Source organism: Grammomys surdaster, unplaced genomic scaffold (genome assembly GCF_004785775.1).
Source record: "Grammomys surdaster isolate TR1022 unplaced genomic scaffold, NIH_TR_1.0 126313, whole genome shotgun sequence".
NCBI lineage: Eukaryota > Metazoa > Chordata > Mammalia > Rodentia > Muridae > Grammomys > Grammomys surdaster.
The window spans coordinates 5,232,066-5,248,062 of NW_021621113.1; the positions used below are offsets into that span (position 1 = coordinate 5,232,066).

The 15,997-nt window shown below is 47.6% G+C and overlaps 1 protein-coding gene, 1 long non-coding RNA gene and 4 other non-coding genes across 6 annotated transcripts; 5 read left to right on the top strand and 1 right to left on the bottom strand.

Moving 5' to 3' along the window:
• Window positions 1-7,005: 7,005 nt before the first annotated feature.
• Window positions 7,006-8,261, bottom strand: Rab42 (RAB42, member RAS oncogene family). Its single transcript, XM_028760021.1, has 2 exons — window positions 8,027-8,261; window positions 7,006-7,590 (listed from the first exon to the last, which is right to left on the bottom strand). The coding sequence occupies exons 1-2, from the start codon at window positions 8,251-8,253 to the stop codon at window positions 7,170-7,172; spliced, it is 648 nt and encodes a 215-aa protein (XP_028615854.1). The 5' UTR covers window positions 8,254-8,261; the 3' UTR covers window positions 7,006-7,169.
• Window positions 8,262-12,437: 4,176 nt separating this feature from the next.
• LOC114614270 lies at window positions 12,438-15,102 on the top strand. Its single transcript, XR_003710290.1, has 5 exons — window positions 12,438-12,703; window positions 13,690-13,755; window positions 14,003-14,069; window positions 14,495-14,545; window positions 14,923-15,102. It is a non-coding gene; the product is annotated as an uncharacterized LOC114614270 (long non-coding RNA).
• Window positions 13,280-13,414, top strand: LOC114614383. The gene has a single exon (XR_003710305.1). It is a non-coding gene; the product is annotated as a small nucleolar RNA SNORA16B/SNORA16A family (small nucleolar RNA).
• LOC114614384 lies at window positions 13,796-13,923 on the top strand. Its single transcript, XR_003710306.1, has one exon. It is a non-coding gene; the product is annotated as a small nucleolar RNA SNORA44 (small nucleolar RNA).
• On the top strand, window positions 14,095-14,222 carry LOC114614386. Its single transcript, XR_003710308.1, has one exon. It is a non-coding gene; the product is annotated as a small nucleolar RNA SNORA61 (small nucleolar RNA).
• On the top strand, window positions 14,774-14,847 carry LOC114614398. Its single transcript, XR_003710318.1, has one exon. It is a non-coding gene; the product is annotated as a small nucleolar RNA SNORD99 (small nucleolar RNA).
• Window positions 15,103-15,997: the final 895 nt, after the last annotated feature.

The following is a 15,997-nucleotide window of genomic DNA, read 5'->3' on the forward strand; positions in this document are numbered from 1 at the left end:
GTCCTGGGGAGTGCTGGAAGGCCAGCCAAAGGGAGAACTCCATCTCTGCTGTTTGGGGGAGGTTGCCACCATGCTGGGGTGGGACTTTCGGTGATGCAGCTGTTTGGTGGTCACCCATGTCCTGTAAGCCAAATAAACTCATTGGTTCACCAAGATAGAGTTGGGTGGAATTGTTCTGTCCTTGGTGTCCTGACTAGACTAGACATCAGGAAAAAAATAATGCACTTGAAGAGACTAGGGAGGGGAGCCGATTCTGAAGCCACCTTTGGCTCTGCAGAAGATGGGATCGTGGAATGTCAGAGTCAAGCATTTCCCTAAAAGAACTAAAGTTAGCTGGGGGTCGCTGTGGAGAGGCTGTAAGCACCCAAAGGAAGGAGCAAGCTGTTTCTCAAGGTGTTTGAGGCCTAGCTGCCTGGCTCAGTGGGGAGAGGGTTTGCCATGGAAACCTGTCAGCCTAAATTCAGTCTCTAGAAGTCATATAAAGGTGGAGGGAGGGAGGGAGGCAGGCAGATAATAATGTACGTGGTTTTCAAACTGTACATGTATGGGTCTTTTGCCTGGATGTATGTCATGCAGTGTCCGTGGAGGACAGAAGAGGGCGTCAGATCCCTGGGACCAGAGTTAGAGAGGATTGTGAGCTGCTATTTGAGAGCTAGGGGTTGAATTTGAGTCCTCTGGAAGAGCAGGTCATCTCTCCAGGCCCACGTAAATAATTTTGTTTTTGTTTGTTGAGACAGGGCTCACTGTGCAGCTCTGACTGTCCTGGAACTCACTCTGTAGACCAGGCTGGCCTTGAATTTGCAGAAATCTCACCTACCTCTGCCTCCCGGATACTGGGATTAAACAAATGTGCCAATATGCTTGGCCTAAATAAATAAAATTTAAAATGTATTTGGAATACCTCGCCAAAAATATTGGATGAAGAATCACCTCAAATGCTGTTTGCTCATAGCTGCTAATGGCAAATTATTTGCCTATAAAGTAAAGTGAATATGATGTAGGTTGTTTTGAGATTTCTTGTTAGATGTTTGCTGCTTTGTTTTATTTTATTGTTCATTTATTATATATTTGTTTATTTGTAGTGCTAGGGATCAAACTCAGAGTCTTTGCTCACGTTAGATGAGTATTGTGACACTACATTCCCAAATACTGGGCTTTTGAGAAAGTCTCCAGTTGTTGGCAGCACTCTGATTCTGGCATTTGGGAGGCAGAGGCAGGTGAATCTCTGTGAGTTTGAGGCCAGCTTGGTTTACATAGAGAAACCTGAGAAACCCTGTCAGAGAGAGAGAGAGAGAGAGAGAGAGAGAGAAGAGAGAGAAGAGAGAGGAGAAGAGGAGAGAGAGAGGAGAGAGGAGAAGAGGAGAGAGAGAAAGAAGAGAAGAGAAGAGAGACTGACTGAGCAACTGAGAGAGAGACCCTCTGTAGCTGGCCTTAAATTCATGATCTTCTTCCCTCAGCCCACTGAGTGGCTGAAATTACAGATATATATCACTATGCCAGCTTGTTTGAGTGGTTGAATAAAACTTGGACTCCCTCCTCTGAACCTCAAAAAATGAATCAAAGGAAGTATTCTGATATTCAAGATTGGCATACAGGGACTGGAAAGATGGCCTGAAGACCCTGATGCTTAACTCTTACATGGCAGCTCACAATATAGGTCCAGTCCCAGGGGATCTTGGCACCGTATGCTCAGGATACACAGACATACATGCAGACATTCCCACATACACATAAATAAAGGCACGGTGCACATGCACTTAATGCCAGCACTCAGGAGGCAGAGGCAGGTAAAACTGTGAGTTCAAGACTAGCTTGGTTTATATAGCAAGCTCAAGGCCAGCCATGGCTACACAATGAGACCCTGACTCAAAAATAGGTAGGTAGGGAGATAGAATAAAAGGAAAAGCAGGCTGTGGTAGTACATGCCTTTAATCCCAGCACTGGGGAGGTAGAGGCAGGAAAGCAAGTTTAAGGCCATCCTGGTTTACCAAATGAGTTCCAAGTCAGCCAGGGCTATTACATAGAGAAACCCTATCTCAAAGGAGAAGAAATATATTTTTAAAAAGACTGGCGTGTTGGCTAGTTATAGTGGCATATGCCTTTAACCCCAGAACTTGAGGCTAGTGGATCTCTGGGAGTTCAAGGCCAGCATGGTCTACACAGTGAGTTCCAGGATATCTAGGGTTATGTAGAGAGACCCTGTCAAAGACTGACATGTTGAGCAGGAGTCTGTGAACACTGCCTAGATAGTCAGAGGCTGGGAAGACTTGGGTGAAGGCAGGTATGCTTACAGTGAGGAAAGACAGCATTGCTGGGACTCGAGGTGTAGACTGGAGTTGGAACCAGACAGGAAGGGCTAGCTGGGGTGTTGCTGTAGCTATTTGGACCGAAGATAAAGAAACCCTCGAGGGAGCCTTTGGAGGAAGAATTCACTAAAACTCAGGGTGTTGGGGGGTGTTGGGAGGTCTTCTAATAATAGGATAAATGCTGAAGGATAAGTGCTTCTGGCCCACCTAGGACCAGGAAGCCATCATGAAGAAGCCTGTGCCTGTATCGGGTAGGCCAGGAAAAGGAGTGAAAAACTGAAATAAGGTCTTAATGGAGTTAGAAAAGTTAGGCTTCAATAGCCAGGTATGGCGGCATGTGTCTATAACCTCAGCACTCAGGAGACAGAGGCAGGAGGGTTGCCATCAGTTCCGGTCCAAGGCTACATAGAAAGCTCTTATCTCAAAAAATGAAGAGAATTGGGAATGTAGCTCAGTTGGTAACATGCTTGCCTTCAGACCCTGGGTTTGACTGCCCTGTCCACATAAAGTAGGAAGGGTACTGTATACCTGTAATCCCAGCAGTTGGAAGCTTGTGGACAGAGCATCAGGAGGTCAAGGTCACCTTTACCAATATTTTTTGAGTTTGAAACTAGCCTCTGATACATAAAATTCTGTCTAAGAAGCAGAAGAGGGAGGAAGATAACGGGACCAAGAAGGGAGAGAAACAGAAGAAGACAGGAGGAGTGAGAGAGAACCCTGTCCCCTCCCTCCACCCCCCACCCCCGCCAAGGTCTGGGGTAGATTATATGGATAAGGACCCTGGGAAGAAAAAGACTTCTTTAGGGGATGTGGATGCTGAGTCGGAGGGAAGACCTTGCAAGCCTGAAACCATCCAGAGGAGGATGCAGCCCACAGGATAGAAGTGGGGAGGCTGCAGTTTTCAGGACTACATCTTCATATTGCAAACACTCACTGGAGCCACTTGGAGTCTCTTAAGATTTCCTCACATCAATGCAGTTTGCCAAGATGGGATAAAACCTTCAAGTATGAGGCAGAACACACTTTGGACCAGGTGGTGGCGGCTTAATCCCAGCACTCAGGAGACAGAATCAATGGATCTCTGAGTTCAAGGCCAACCTAGTCTATAGGGAGAGTTTAAAAAAAAAAAAAAAAAGGCTATACACTTTGGGTCTGGCTACTGGAATGTGGAACTGTGAACCGGCCTCTGTAATTCAGTCATGTCACTTGACCAGTCGTGATTGACTCTTTGTCTATAAAACAGTCAGGACTTTTGGACCTCGAGGGTTACTGTGTTGCCATGGAGAAGACCCGAGCCACAGAAAGCCCATGAGCATGAGCCCACACTGTGTGAAGAGTTCATATAGCAAGCATGTCAGCCCCACAACAGCCCCGTGGGACCAAAACTGTTGGTATTTCTATTTTGCAGCTGTGTGATTGTAGCCTTCTGAACACTGAAGGGAGGCACTGGGTATAATGACATCATCTTTTCTGAGTGGGGCTGGCCTGGGTGACAGGGGATTTCCAGACTGTTCTCCGAACTCTGACTAGAATGCTCCTTTTGTTTTGTTTCTGAGATCCTTCTCACTTCAACCCAGATAGGCCTGGAACTCATGATCTACCTGTCTCAACTTCTGAGCATTACCTGCTCAACCATTCGGAGTGACTGACGTGAAAGGACTGGTTCAAGTTACCCTGAATGACCTGTCCCATTGGAGAAGAAGTAACCAGGCATGCCTGAAGCCCCACCTCTGTGGGAGGTAGAGGCAGGAGGATCAGGAATTCAAGGTCATCCTGCTTGGTTATAGAGTCAGAAGCCAGTCTGTTCTACATGAAACCCTGTCTTAAAAACAACAAACATTGCACAAGGCATTATGAATGTTTATTATCACAGAACAGAAGAAATAAGTAAATTCGTTCCCATGACAAACATGAAGACTTTGGACTGGCTACAGCCAGATGGAGAAATCTCTCTAGGTTTCAGATAATTTTTGTTTTATTTTGTGTTTTGTGGTGTCTGCTTGTTTGTTTGGTTGTTTGTTTGGTTGATTTTTTTTGAGACAGGGTTTCTCTATGTAGCCCCGGATGTCCTAGAACTCACTCTGTAGACCAGGGTGGCAGCTAATTGGCTGATAGCCTTAGTGATATATTCTGAGACGAAATCTTTTTTTGTTTGTTTGTTTTTGTTTTTTTCGAGACAGGGTTTCTCTGTATAGCCCTGGCTGTCCTGGAACTCACTCTATAGACCAGGCTGGACTCGAACTCAGAAATCCGCCTGCCTCTGCCTCCCAAGTGCTGGGATTAAAGGCGTGTGCCACCACTGCCCGGCTCTGAGATGAAATCTTGATCAAGGCACCACAAGCTAAGACCAGCCTGGTGTACACAGTGAGTTTGAGGTTAACTCCCCATTCTCCAGAAGTAGAGGCAAGAAAACCATGAAGAGTTAGGTACTACCCTCATTTATAGCACTTCTCAGGCCAGCCACAAATCTTGCCTAAAATGAACCAAAACTAAAAGTAAGCAGCAAAATAAACCCAAACATAAACGGGGTGGGGGGGGGTGTTTGTAGGCCCTGACTGCTCATAGCCTGCTCATGTCTGCTGGCACAGTTACATCCCTGGAAAGGCCTCTACAAGTTGGCCCAACACTCAGCATAAACACCAGAAGCCATCCACAGTTGCCCCCTTGGCCATCCTGGTCTACAAAGTCCCCTTGCAGATCAGATGTCCATGCAACAAAGTCTCAGCTGGAGAGGAACATGTAGCTGTATATTCTGAGACGAAATCTTTTTTTGTTTGTTTTTTTTTTTTCGAGACAGGGTTTCTCTTTATAGCCCTGGCTGTCCTGGAACTCACTGTGTAGACCAGGCTGGCCTCGAACTCAGAAATCCACCTGCCTCTGCCTCCCAAGTGCTGGGATTAAAGGCGTGCGCCACCACTGCCCGGCATCAAATATTGTGATTTATAAATTCCTTTATTTGTATGTGTATAGGTGTTTTTTAAAAAATGCTTTTTTTTTCAATGATTTATTTATTTTATGTATATGAGTACACCACTGCTCTCTTCAGATACACTAGAAGAGGGCATCAGATCCCATTGCAGATGGTTGTGAGCTACCATGTGGTTCTTGGGAATTGAACTCAGGGCCTCTGGAAGAGCAGTCAGTGCTCTTAACCACTGAGCCATCTCTCCAACCGTGTACAGGTGTTTTGCCTGCATGTGTGTCTGTGCACCGTTACCTGCCTAGTGCCTTCAACAAATCCCCTGGGACTGGAGTTAGTAAGCTGCTGTGTGGTTGCTGGGAATTGAGCCTGGTCCACTGGAAGAGCAGCCAGTGCTCTCAACCCTGAGCCACTTCCTGTCTGAATGTTTTGTTGGCATGTGTGTAAGTGTGCTGTATACAAGCCTGCTGTCCCTGGAGGCTAGACAAGAGCATCAGATCCCCTGGAACTGAAGCGATGGATGCTTGCGACTCACTGTGTGGATGCTGAGCATTGAATTTCTACTCTACACTATTACCAAGGGCTTAACACTGCTGAGCCATCTCTCCAGCCTCTTCCCTGCCTCCTTGTTTGTTTGTTTTGATATCATCTTACTGAGTAGCACAGCTCTGGCTGGCCTGGAACTTACTTATGTAGATCAGGCTAATCCACCTATCTGTCTCCTCAGTGCTGAGATGAAAGGAACAGGCTTCTACGCCTTGAAGAAGGCAAGTTCTTTAACACCATCCTCATAGGCAGATGTGGGTTGCCCTAGGATGATCAGGTTCCAGGCGGTACAGAAACCTGAGGTTCATCATCCAAAGGGACTTCCGGCAAACACCCTGGTGGCTCCTCCGCGTTGTCTGCCGTGCGTCCAACAAGTCTGCTGCTTACTCATGGTCAACCCTGAAAGTCAGCTCTAGTCACTGAGCTTGGGTTGAGAGCCATGAGAAGCACTCCATGTTAAGGCCAGAGTCATGCTACCCTAAGGGCCGAGAAGATCTAAAGTTTCCACTAGAATTCCCCATAGTAACCTGCCAGCAAAGCCTTGGACAGATGCTGGGAAGCTGTTGTCTTCCAGCCCAGAAATGCTGCCAGAAATAACCATGTGGAAGCCAAGAAAGAAGCCCAGAAGCATGACATTACCACTCGCCTGTCAATTAGGCAGGCTCTGTGTGAGCAAACCTATCCCTTATTGGTCTTTGCATGTAGCTGGGTCCACCGGAAGAACAGCCAGTGTCCTCAACCCTGAGCCACCAAGGCTGACTTTGAACTGTCTATGGAGCTGAGAATGTGTTTAAACTCCTTATCTTGCCTCTGCCTTTCAAGCTTGGGGATTGCTGGCATTTGTGCTCGACCACAAGTCACAATAAGTCACATACCTGATCTTAGATTTTCCTCTAGAAAGGAGTTGTGCAGAGAACTAAAAACCTGGGAGAGGTTCTGGCTTAGTGGAACGCTTCTGTAATCTCAATCACTGAAGAAAGTTACTAGGTCAAGGCCAGATTGGGCAATTTAGCAAGATCCATTCTGGAAATATAAAAGGATTGAGACTGCCGGGCAGTGGTGGCACACGCCTTTAATCCCAGCACTTGGGAGGCAGAGGCAGGCAGATTTCTGAGTTCAAAGTCAGCCTGGTCTACAGAGTGAGTTCCAGGACAGCAGCCAGGGCTATACAGAGAAACCCTGTCTGGAAAAACCAAAAAAAAAAAAAAAAAAAAAAGTTGAGACTGTTTGTAATTAGCTAGCCCTATGTTGAATCTCTGACTAAGAAAAAGATATCCCCAAAATTAGAAGGCAGGGACATATCAGGAGACTGTTGGTATTAGTCTTTTTGTCTGTTGCCCTCCTGTCTCTCTGGGGAGTCTGAGGCTGGTACTACCATAACCCTTTCTCTCCTGGAGTCAACACTGGCAGGAGCCTGAGTCCTGCTTCCTGCTGGAGGATCTAGGGTTTGGGGCTCTATGGAGGAGCCGGACACCTGCCCAGTCCTCCTCTAGCTTGATGTCCCCCTGCTGCAGGGCTTGTTCGATGGCGCTGGTGACAGTGTCAAAGGCCAGGTTCACACTGCGGTTACTTTTGGCTGAGGTCTCCATGAAGGCCATGCCCAGCGAGGCAGCAAGTTCCTGTGCCTCCTGAGTGGAGACGCATCGGGTGCTCAGGTCGCATTTGTGGCCAACCAGTAAGAAGACCACCTTGTCTGGGCCCTGAGTGGATACGACCTCCTGGTGCCAGGCTTGGATGTGTTCAAAGGATTCTCTGTTCGTCACATCAAAGACCAACAGAACGCCCACCATGTTCCGGTAGAAGGATCTGGTGATGCACCTGGAGGGGCGTGTGTATAATTGGGAGAGTCTTAATATCTTTAAGACAGCCTTAGAGGGCACCCCACCTCCACACCGAGATCCACAGAAGGCCTCCTGTCAGCAGCTCCCGCCAATGCCTCTCACACCAGTCTTCCTTCCCACCCCCTTGACATGTCTGCTTCGCGATCCTTGAGCTCTCTGCATCTCTGGGGAAGTCAGAGTTTCAGTGCAAATTCCCTTTGTGATGCAGTTCCTTTAGGGCTGGGTAGGGGCTCAAAGACAGCACAAACTGGGGCTGGGGGCTTGACCCACTCTGCGGAGTTTGTAGGATGAACGACTGAGTAGGGAGGGGTCGGCACGGTAGGGACCACGGAACCTTGCTTGATCCCCTGCAGTTGGCACCTGTCAGAAAGGGTGCCCCCTAGGTGACTGACATTACCCCCTTCCCGCCGCACCTGAAGCGCTCTTGGCCTGCGGTGTCCCAGAGCTGCAGCTTGACCTGCAGCCCAGTGGGCAGCTGCAGCTTGCGGCTGTAGAACTCCACGCCCACAGTGGGTTCGGGATCCGGCTCCGCCGCCCCCCACGCACCCGCCACGTAGCACCGCAGCAGTGACGTCTTGCCCACCGCCGCGTCCCCGAGCAGCGCGATCCGAAACTGGTAACTGCAGCCTGCCACCTCCATGGGATCTGGGCTCCTTGCCGACCTCGGAACCTCAGACAGTTTCTGTGTGGCTCCGCCCTCCTCCTCCTCCTCCTCCTCCTCCTCCTCCTCCTCCTCCCCCTCCTCCCCCTCCTCCCCCTCCTCCTCCTCCTCCTCCTGCTCCTCCTCCTCCTCCTCCTCCCCTCCTCCTCCCCCCCCGCCTCCTCCTGCTGTATCTCCTCCTCTTTTTATGGGTCCCCCACCATTACCACCACCCGCCCCCTACTGGTACAGCCTCTAGGAGAGGTCAAGATCTGGGGAAGTTGATCCTGGAAAGCAATCCCTGTAATTGATTGGGCAAGATGTAAATCACTACCTCTGTAAAATGGAACAATGACCACCTTTGCTCCACAGGATAAAGGAATTAAAAAGCCTTTAATCCCAGACAGAGGCAGGAGGATCTCTGAGTTGGAGGCCAGCCTGGTCTACAAAGTTCCTGGGCAGCCAGTAGCCAGTGCTATACAGAGAAATCCTGTATCAGAAAAAAAAAAAAAAAGAATAAAAGAAGAAAGAAATAAAGAGAAAGAAGGAAAGAAAGAAAGAGAGAGAGAGAGAGAGAGAGAGAGAGAGAGAGAGAGAGAGAGAGAAAGAAAAGAATAAACAGAATTAAAATAGAAAAAGTGGGAAGTGGGGATTGGGGAGCTTAAAGTCCAGGTCTTTATGGCCTAAGACACCAAGTTAGAGTGTCTCTTCTCTCTAATCGTAACCCTGTACCTGTGCTTCCAGGCACCTCCACACTAAGGGGATGAAATCACTCTGGGAAGTCCAGGGTTCCCTTTTCTGGAGTCTCATTAGCCCTGTCTGGGGCCTTCACCAGTGCAAGGGTCAAAGTGAATATTCAATACCCCCTCAGCCTTTGATAGCAGGGTCGTAGGACAGAGTTGAATGTTCTCTAGCAGAGGAGACAAGACTGCAGACGAGACAGAATATGAGGCTAGCCGGTTTCAGGAAGTAATACTTAGGTTCCGATTTTGTGGCCTATTTTAGGGCTTAGGAGTCCAAGACTCAAAGGTGTGCCTCTTAGGGTCACAGTGACTCTATAGCAGGAACTCAGCCCTCATGACTCCCTTGATACCTCAAAAGGGACAGTCAGAAAATCAGAATGACATGGTTGGGTCTCAGGTTCCACTTGGATTAAAAGCTCATGTAAGGCCAGCATGTATGCATTCAAATCTGGCTTCTCGAGGCCTAAGGAATCAAGGCTGAAGTCCCAGGCAGGAGTTTGTTTAAAGATGGTTTCTCTGTGTAGCCCTGACTAACCTGGATCTGCTCTGTAGACCAGGTTGGCCTGCCTCTGTCACTACCACCCAGCATGGGCCTAGGCAGTTTTCAACCTTACAAGTAGGTGGTTATTCTGCCCATTTCTATAGTTGAAGAAATAGAAGCTTGGAGAAAAATTACATGGCAAGCCCAAGCTCACTTACCAATGAAGACTTCAACATCTGGCAAATCTATACAAACCCAGAGTTTATTTTATTTATTTATTTATTTATTTATTTATTTATTTATTTATTTATCTGAGGCAGAGTTTCTCTGTGTAACAACAACATTGGCTATCCTGGAACTCACTTCTAGACAAGATTTTGTTTATTATTTAATTTTCTCACAGGACCAGTCTGGGATCTGGAACAGCCCAGGAATGATGTTGTTGTTCTTCTTCTAGAATTATTTATTAATTTTGTGTTTATGAGACCATTGTTGCTCTCTTCAGACACAGCAGAAGAGGGCATCAGATCCCATTGCAGATGGCTGTGAGCTACCATGTGGTTGCTGGGGATTGAACTCAGGACCTCTGGAAGAACAGTCAGTGCTCTTAACCGTTGAGCCATCTCTCCAGCCCTTTTTCTTCCTCTTCTTTCTTTTCCTTCTTTCTTTCTTTTCTTTTTTTTTTTTTTTTTGCATTTACTTATGTGCATGTGTGTATGGAGGCCAGAGGACAACTTGAAAAAGTAGGTCCTCTTCTTCTACCCTGTAGGTCCCAGGGACCTAAACTCAGATCTTCAAGCTTGCACCAAGTATCTTTACCCAAGAAGTAGCTCAATGGCCTGCTCTCTTCTCACTGATTCTAAACAAAGAAACAAAAGCAGTTTATGTACTATCTGTAAATAATCATATCCAGAGCAGATGGGCAAATGTGGAGAAGCATGAAACAGCTGGAACTGAGCCCTCCCCAAAGATGGGCTGCACAGCGCTCCGGCCAGCCCTCATGGGCTGTGCGGTGGGTGTCAGCATCAGATTCTTTGAACTTTGCATTTTCTGTTTCAGAGGCTCCCACTGGGGCTGGGGTCATGTGGCTGCTTCTGACTGCACCTGACACCAGAATCTACAGTTCAGCTGACCCATGCCATAGATAAGGAGTGTGTAACCCAACGGGCTAGCCGTTTCCCTTCCCTATGCCCTGCTTCTTCATCTGCTAAGGCCAATCCTCATGGGGTGGCTCAGTCAGAACTGTAAACCTCAGCAACAAAGGTCTGCACATTTCCACTGGGGAGATTTTGAGTTGCGGTTCAAGGGCCACTTACTGGTTATGCAATTGCAGCCAAGTTTCATTCATCTCTCCACCCCCATCCCAGTCATCACGTGGAGACCATCGGACAACTGTGGGTTTCTCTGTGTAGCCATGGCTGTCCTGGAACTCACTCTGTAGACCAGGCTGGCCTCGAACTCAGAAATCTGCTTGCCTCTGCCTCCCAAGTGCTGGGATTAAAGGCATGCTCCACCACTGCCTGGCAATATTATTTATTTAATGTATAGGAGTACACTGTCTTCAGACACACCAGAAGAGGGCATCAGATCCCATTACATATGGTTGTGAGCCACCATGTGCTTGCTGGGAATTGAACTTAGGACCTCTGCAAGAGCAGCCAGTGCTTTTAACCACTGAGAGATCTTTCTAGCCCTCCTTTTCCTTTCTTTTTCTTTTCTTTTTTCTTTCTTTTTTTTTTTTTTTTTTTAGACAGGTCCTCAAGTAGCCCTGGCTGGCCTCAGAATTTACCTTAATCAATTCCAGCACTGAGGCAGAGACAGGTGGATCTTTGTGAGCTCAAGGCCAGCCTGGTCTACATAGTAAATTCCAGGACAAGCAGAGCAACATAAATAGAAAGCTCCTATCCCAAAACCAAAGCAAATAAACAAACCAACCCCTTCCCTTAACCTTTTAATCCTCCTCCCACAGGCCATGCTGGGCTAACAGACCTGGATCATCATTAGAGGTGCAGACTTTGGAGTTGGGAGATTGACTCTGGGTTTCATGCGTCCACCCACTGAGCTATCTCTCCAGTCCATTTACCAAGTATGGTTTTGTTTGTTTGTTTTTTGAGACAGGGTTTCTCTGTGTAGCCCTTGCTGTCCTAGAACTCACTCTGTAGACAGGCTGGCCTCGAACTCAGAAATCTGCCTGCCTCCCAAGTGCTGGGAAATTTTTTTTTTTTTTTTTGGTTTTTCGAGACAGGGTTTCTCTGTGTAGTCCTGGCTGTCCTGGAACTCACTCTGTAGACCAGGCTGGTCTCGAACTCAGAAATCCGCCTGCCTCTGCCTCCTAAGTGCTGGGATTAAAGGTGTGTGCCATCACTGCCCGGCTCCATGTATGATTTTAAGTTGATACTCATTCATTCATCCCATGAGCAAAGGATAGCACACGGTTGTTACTTTGAGTGTCCGAGCTGTGCTGAGTCTAGTTAACCTTGCTTGCTAGCTATGATCCATTCTTCAATCCCTATGAAAAGGGGATAACCATGAAGCCTGTACACAGGTGTGTATGAACATAAGATGGAATAATAGGGCCCAGTATAAACAGCGGGTGCTTAGAAAATACATAGTGGCAGAGGAAATAAGCTTTGAACAAATAATGCATCCATCTGGGTCCTCCTTTAAGAAGACCTGGTAGTATCCCACTACCCTCTCAGGCATCCCGGGACGCTCCGGGCGGAAAACTCTAAGGTCGGTGTTAATTCAAAGTCTCCCGGAGACGTAACCCGCAGGGATGGCAGCTGGTCTGAGAGATGAGTTGAGCTCTCTGGTTCAGGTGGAAGCCAGTATGATCAGAGCCAGATCAGGAGCAGGAACCAGGCGGTCCTATGAACTACATTTCCCAGAGGCTCCGAGCGGCAGTTGGATGACGCAGACGCTGTTGGAGGCGCGAGCGTATATAAGCCAGCTGCAGGCCGTGTTCAGTCCTTTCTCACTTCGTCCGCTCTTCGTTTCTGTTCTTGTAATGGCAGCTTGTACTTCTACCAAATTTTGCCCCCCATCTTCCCAGCCCCCCCAGCACACCACCCTCGTCCTGCATCTCCAGATGCTGCCTCCGAGGCTGCGTGATCCGAAGCCCGCAGCGAAGGAACCCGGTTTCTTCATCTCTGCAGTGGAAGCATGGTTCATAATGGCCGCATGCGCAGTGATACTTTAGCGGCCTACGGACCGCGCCTTTTAACCGGTGAGTGCTGCAGATTATCGGCTTGGGGATGATGGGATCTAGTAATAGCATTTGTACCTTGAAGGTATTACCTGCTTGGGTGCAGTAACCTTATTAAAATGACGCCAACTGGAAAGGCCCGTGACCATTGCCTGTGAGTGACCTTTGTCGACCAACCTCGCTCCTATGTTGGGTGGAATTTGGATCCTGCCACGTGCTAGGCGATCCCTATGTCAATCATAGTATTAAAGCCTTTAAGAAAAGTCAGGAGTTTGTCCTGGCCTTAGCCCTACAGAGTTGGGTAAGAGGCTTCTGTATAACCTCTGCTTTCTCGCTTTGTGACTGCAGAAAGCCGCCGTTTTATTCAGCTTACCCTGATATCTACAGCATGTTAAAAACTTTGTGTTTGGAAGCAGTACGGTCATTATTTTGAAACCGCTTTGAGTCGTAGTAGAAACCTCTCCGAGTGTCTAAAGCTTCACGTATTAAACTATGAGCCTTCAGAGCTTATAGGATTGCCGTTTTCTGGTGTCTCTAGTAGACGGTGGTGAGGCAGGTGGCTTGTGGGTTTGTGGTCTAGTAACCACTGTTACTGTGTCTGGCCCTTATCGAAGCTGCAGCTGCTTCTACATAGCTGCTGTGGTCAAAAAGGTGGCCCAGAAAAACATTTTCCTTGACGGTCGCGGTTCTGTTTCCTGTAACTGATCTGCAACATTTTGGGAAAAGACATTCCACCTTAAGGTTTCTCCAGAGAATGTAGGGATCTTTATTATTCAAAATGAACTGTTCTGACATCCCAAAGGCTTTTATTCCCACTACTCTGTGGGTAGAGGGGAGGTATTAGCACATGTGTAATGTGCCAACAAAAACGTTTTGAAAGTTTGCTGAGCCTTCAAACATCTATTGATATATAGCAATGCCTTGGTCACTGTCAAGTTCCCTGTAAGGTAATGACTGGGAATATGGAACAAGATTACTGTGGATAATTCTGTTGCCGTTCATTTTAGCTGTTTTAGATGAAGACTGTGGTAAGGAAGGAGACCGGAAGTTACGACTACCCTGAGAAGGGCCAGGTAAGCTCGGTGGTTTGGTTGGGTTACATGGGAAGAAATGAAGCATGTTTCCAAGGGCTGTGGCTGCTGTAGCCATGGGATCTCCAACTGCATGCCAGAGTAATGGAGAGACTTTGACAGCCCAGGCCATCACAGTGCCTGCAGCTGCCACTCAGCTTTCCTATAGATTTTGGGATTGGAGCTAAGAGCTGTCTCTCTGGGATACTCCACTGTCCTGTGGTCTTCACAATGAACTTTCCTTCTGAAGGTTACACTTGAGGTTCTTGGGAAGAATCTGAGAAGACAGCCTGTCAGGCTCTGCTTATTAAACTGTGGTAAGGTTCTGTCTGGGGCAGCCTAACCCTCCGGTTTCCCTTTCCCATCGGATCTCCATGCTGGTCTTGGTGGTCGTAAAGGAGGAAGAGTACCCTGAAGCTGGCCTCAGCGATGCAGTCTGGTGTAGAGCAGCAGGCCAGATTCAGACATACCTGGGCTTTGTAAAATGGGATAACTTGCCAGGCGGTGGTGGCGCACACCTTTAATCCCAGCACTTGGGAGGCAGAGAGGCAGGCGGATTTCTGAGTTCGAGGCCAGCCTGGTCTACAGAGTGAGTTCCAGGACAGTCTGGGCTATACAGAGAAATCCTGTCTCAAAACCACAAAAAGGCGGGGCGGGGGGTATCTTGAGAATTAAAAATGCCCTTAGGCAGTAGGATTGCTAAAAACTGGCTTTCATGCTTTTTTTTCTTTTCTTGTTAAAGGGCCATGTAACCAGTGAAGCAGCCATTATATGATTGGTCTACAGTTGTTGGGTAAGCTTAAGGACTGACTGTTCCTAAGTAGTATAGCAAAATTTCAGGTTTCTATAGAGGCTAGCGAATACTTGATTCATATGTGGCCTGTATGCTGGATTAGTTAGCTGTTAACATCTGGGACTATGTGGTTTGGCTAGTATTTGCCCATTGAAGACCATTACATGAGTACAGTAGCACCATCTGATAATCCAACAGGGAGATTGTAAGGAGTGAGGAAGCTCTGACACTGGTCCATGATGAAACCCATTATCAGTGGACATCTATGGATGAGAAATGCGGATATGGGACTGAGACCAGTTCTTAGGAATGACCTGAGGTGGGGATTGAGTCAGGGTGGAACTAACTAACACAGGTTTGTACTTCTTCCTTTTCAGAAAAGTCACAAGAGGATTGCCCTGAAAGCAGAAGGTTTTGCAGCCTTTGGAATCAGAGGGGCAGTCAGATCTTTGAGTTCAAGGCCAGCCTGGTCTACATCAAGAAACCTCATTCTGAAAAAGTGAAATACTTTGTCACGTAACATGCAGTTGATTTAATAAAGACTTTTGGAACTTGTCTTCTCTGTAACTGGCCAGCTTTCTCTAGGCAGCTTGGTCTGCTGTAAGTTCCAGGACAGCCATGTCCTACCATTGTTCAGCCAACAGTAGATCCTTAGATTCTATGGGGGCTGGGGTTTTTCTGCTGATCAGCACATCAGGATCAGGACTGAGCATGGTGGCAGGTGGGCATGGAGACTGCCATTTTGAAATCAGCCCTAGTGATACTGAAAGAAATTTTAAGTTAAATAAATAGAAATACAAATAGTTAAAAATTACAGGTCAGCTAACTTGCTAACCCAAGGCCATCACAAGAGATGGCAGAACAAAAGTCAATTGAGGGTTCCGGAAAATCTGGTCCCATGGTGTCTGACTTCACCTCTTCTGAGAAAACTCCCACCAGAGGTCCCAAAGATTTGTAAATTAGACTCAGCCAGATGGTCTGTTGACTAACATAAACACTCACACTGGGTCCTGAGGCCACAGAGACTATTCTCAAGATTTGTCAAACCTCTGCCTGAAGTCTACTTACACATATTACAGACATAACCACCAATTGTGTATGATTATCCACAACCCTCTCCCTCCCCCCAGCCTTTGTCTATAAAAATCCTAAGCTGTTAGTGTTAGCAATCTGTTAAACTCCACCTCCACAGTCACCTGGAAATAGCCAGGTATGCTCCGCACCAGAGTTACCTGGCAACAGGCAGGTAGCCCTGCCCACTATAGAAGGGGCTGCTTGCCCCCTCCTCTCTCTTGCTCTTCAACCCAGCGCACCTGCAGGTTGTCTCCCCTCCCCCCTTCTCTTCCCCCTCTCTCCACGTGGTCATGGCCAGCCTCTATCCTCCACTTCTCTGTTCTCTCCTCCCGCTCTCCCACTCTTAATAAACCTCCCCTTGTGGAACCATCTTGGCCT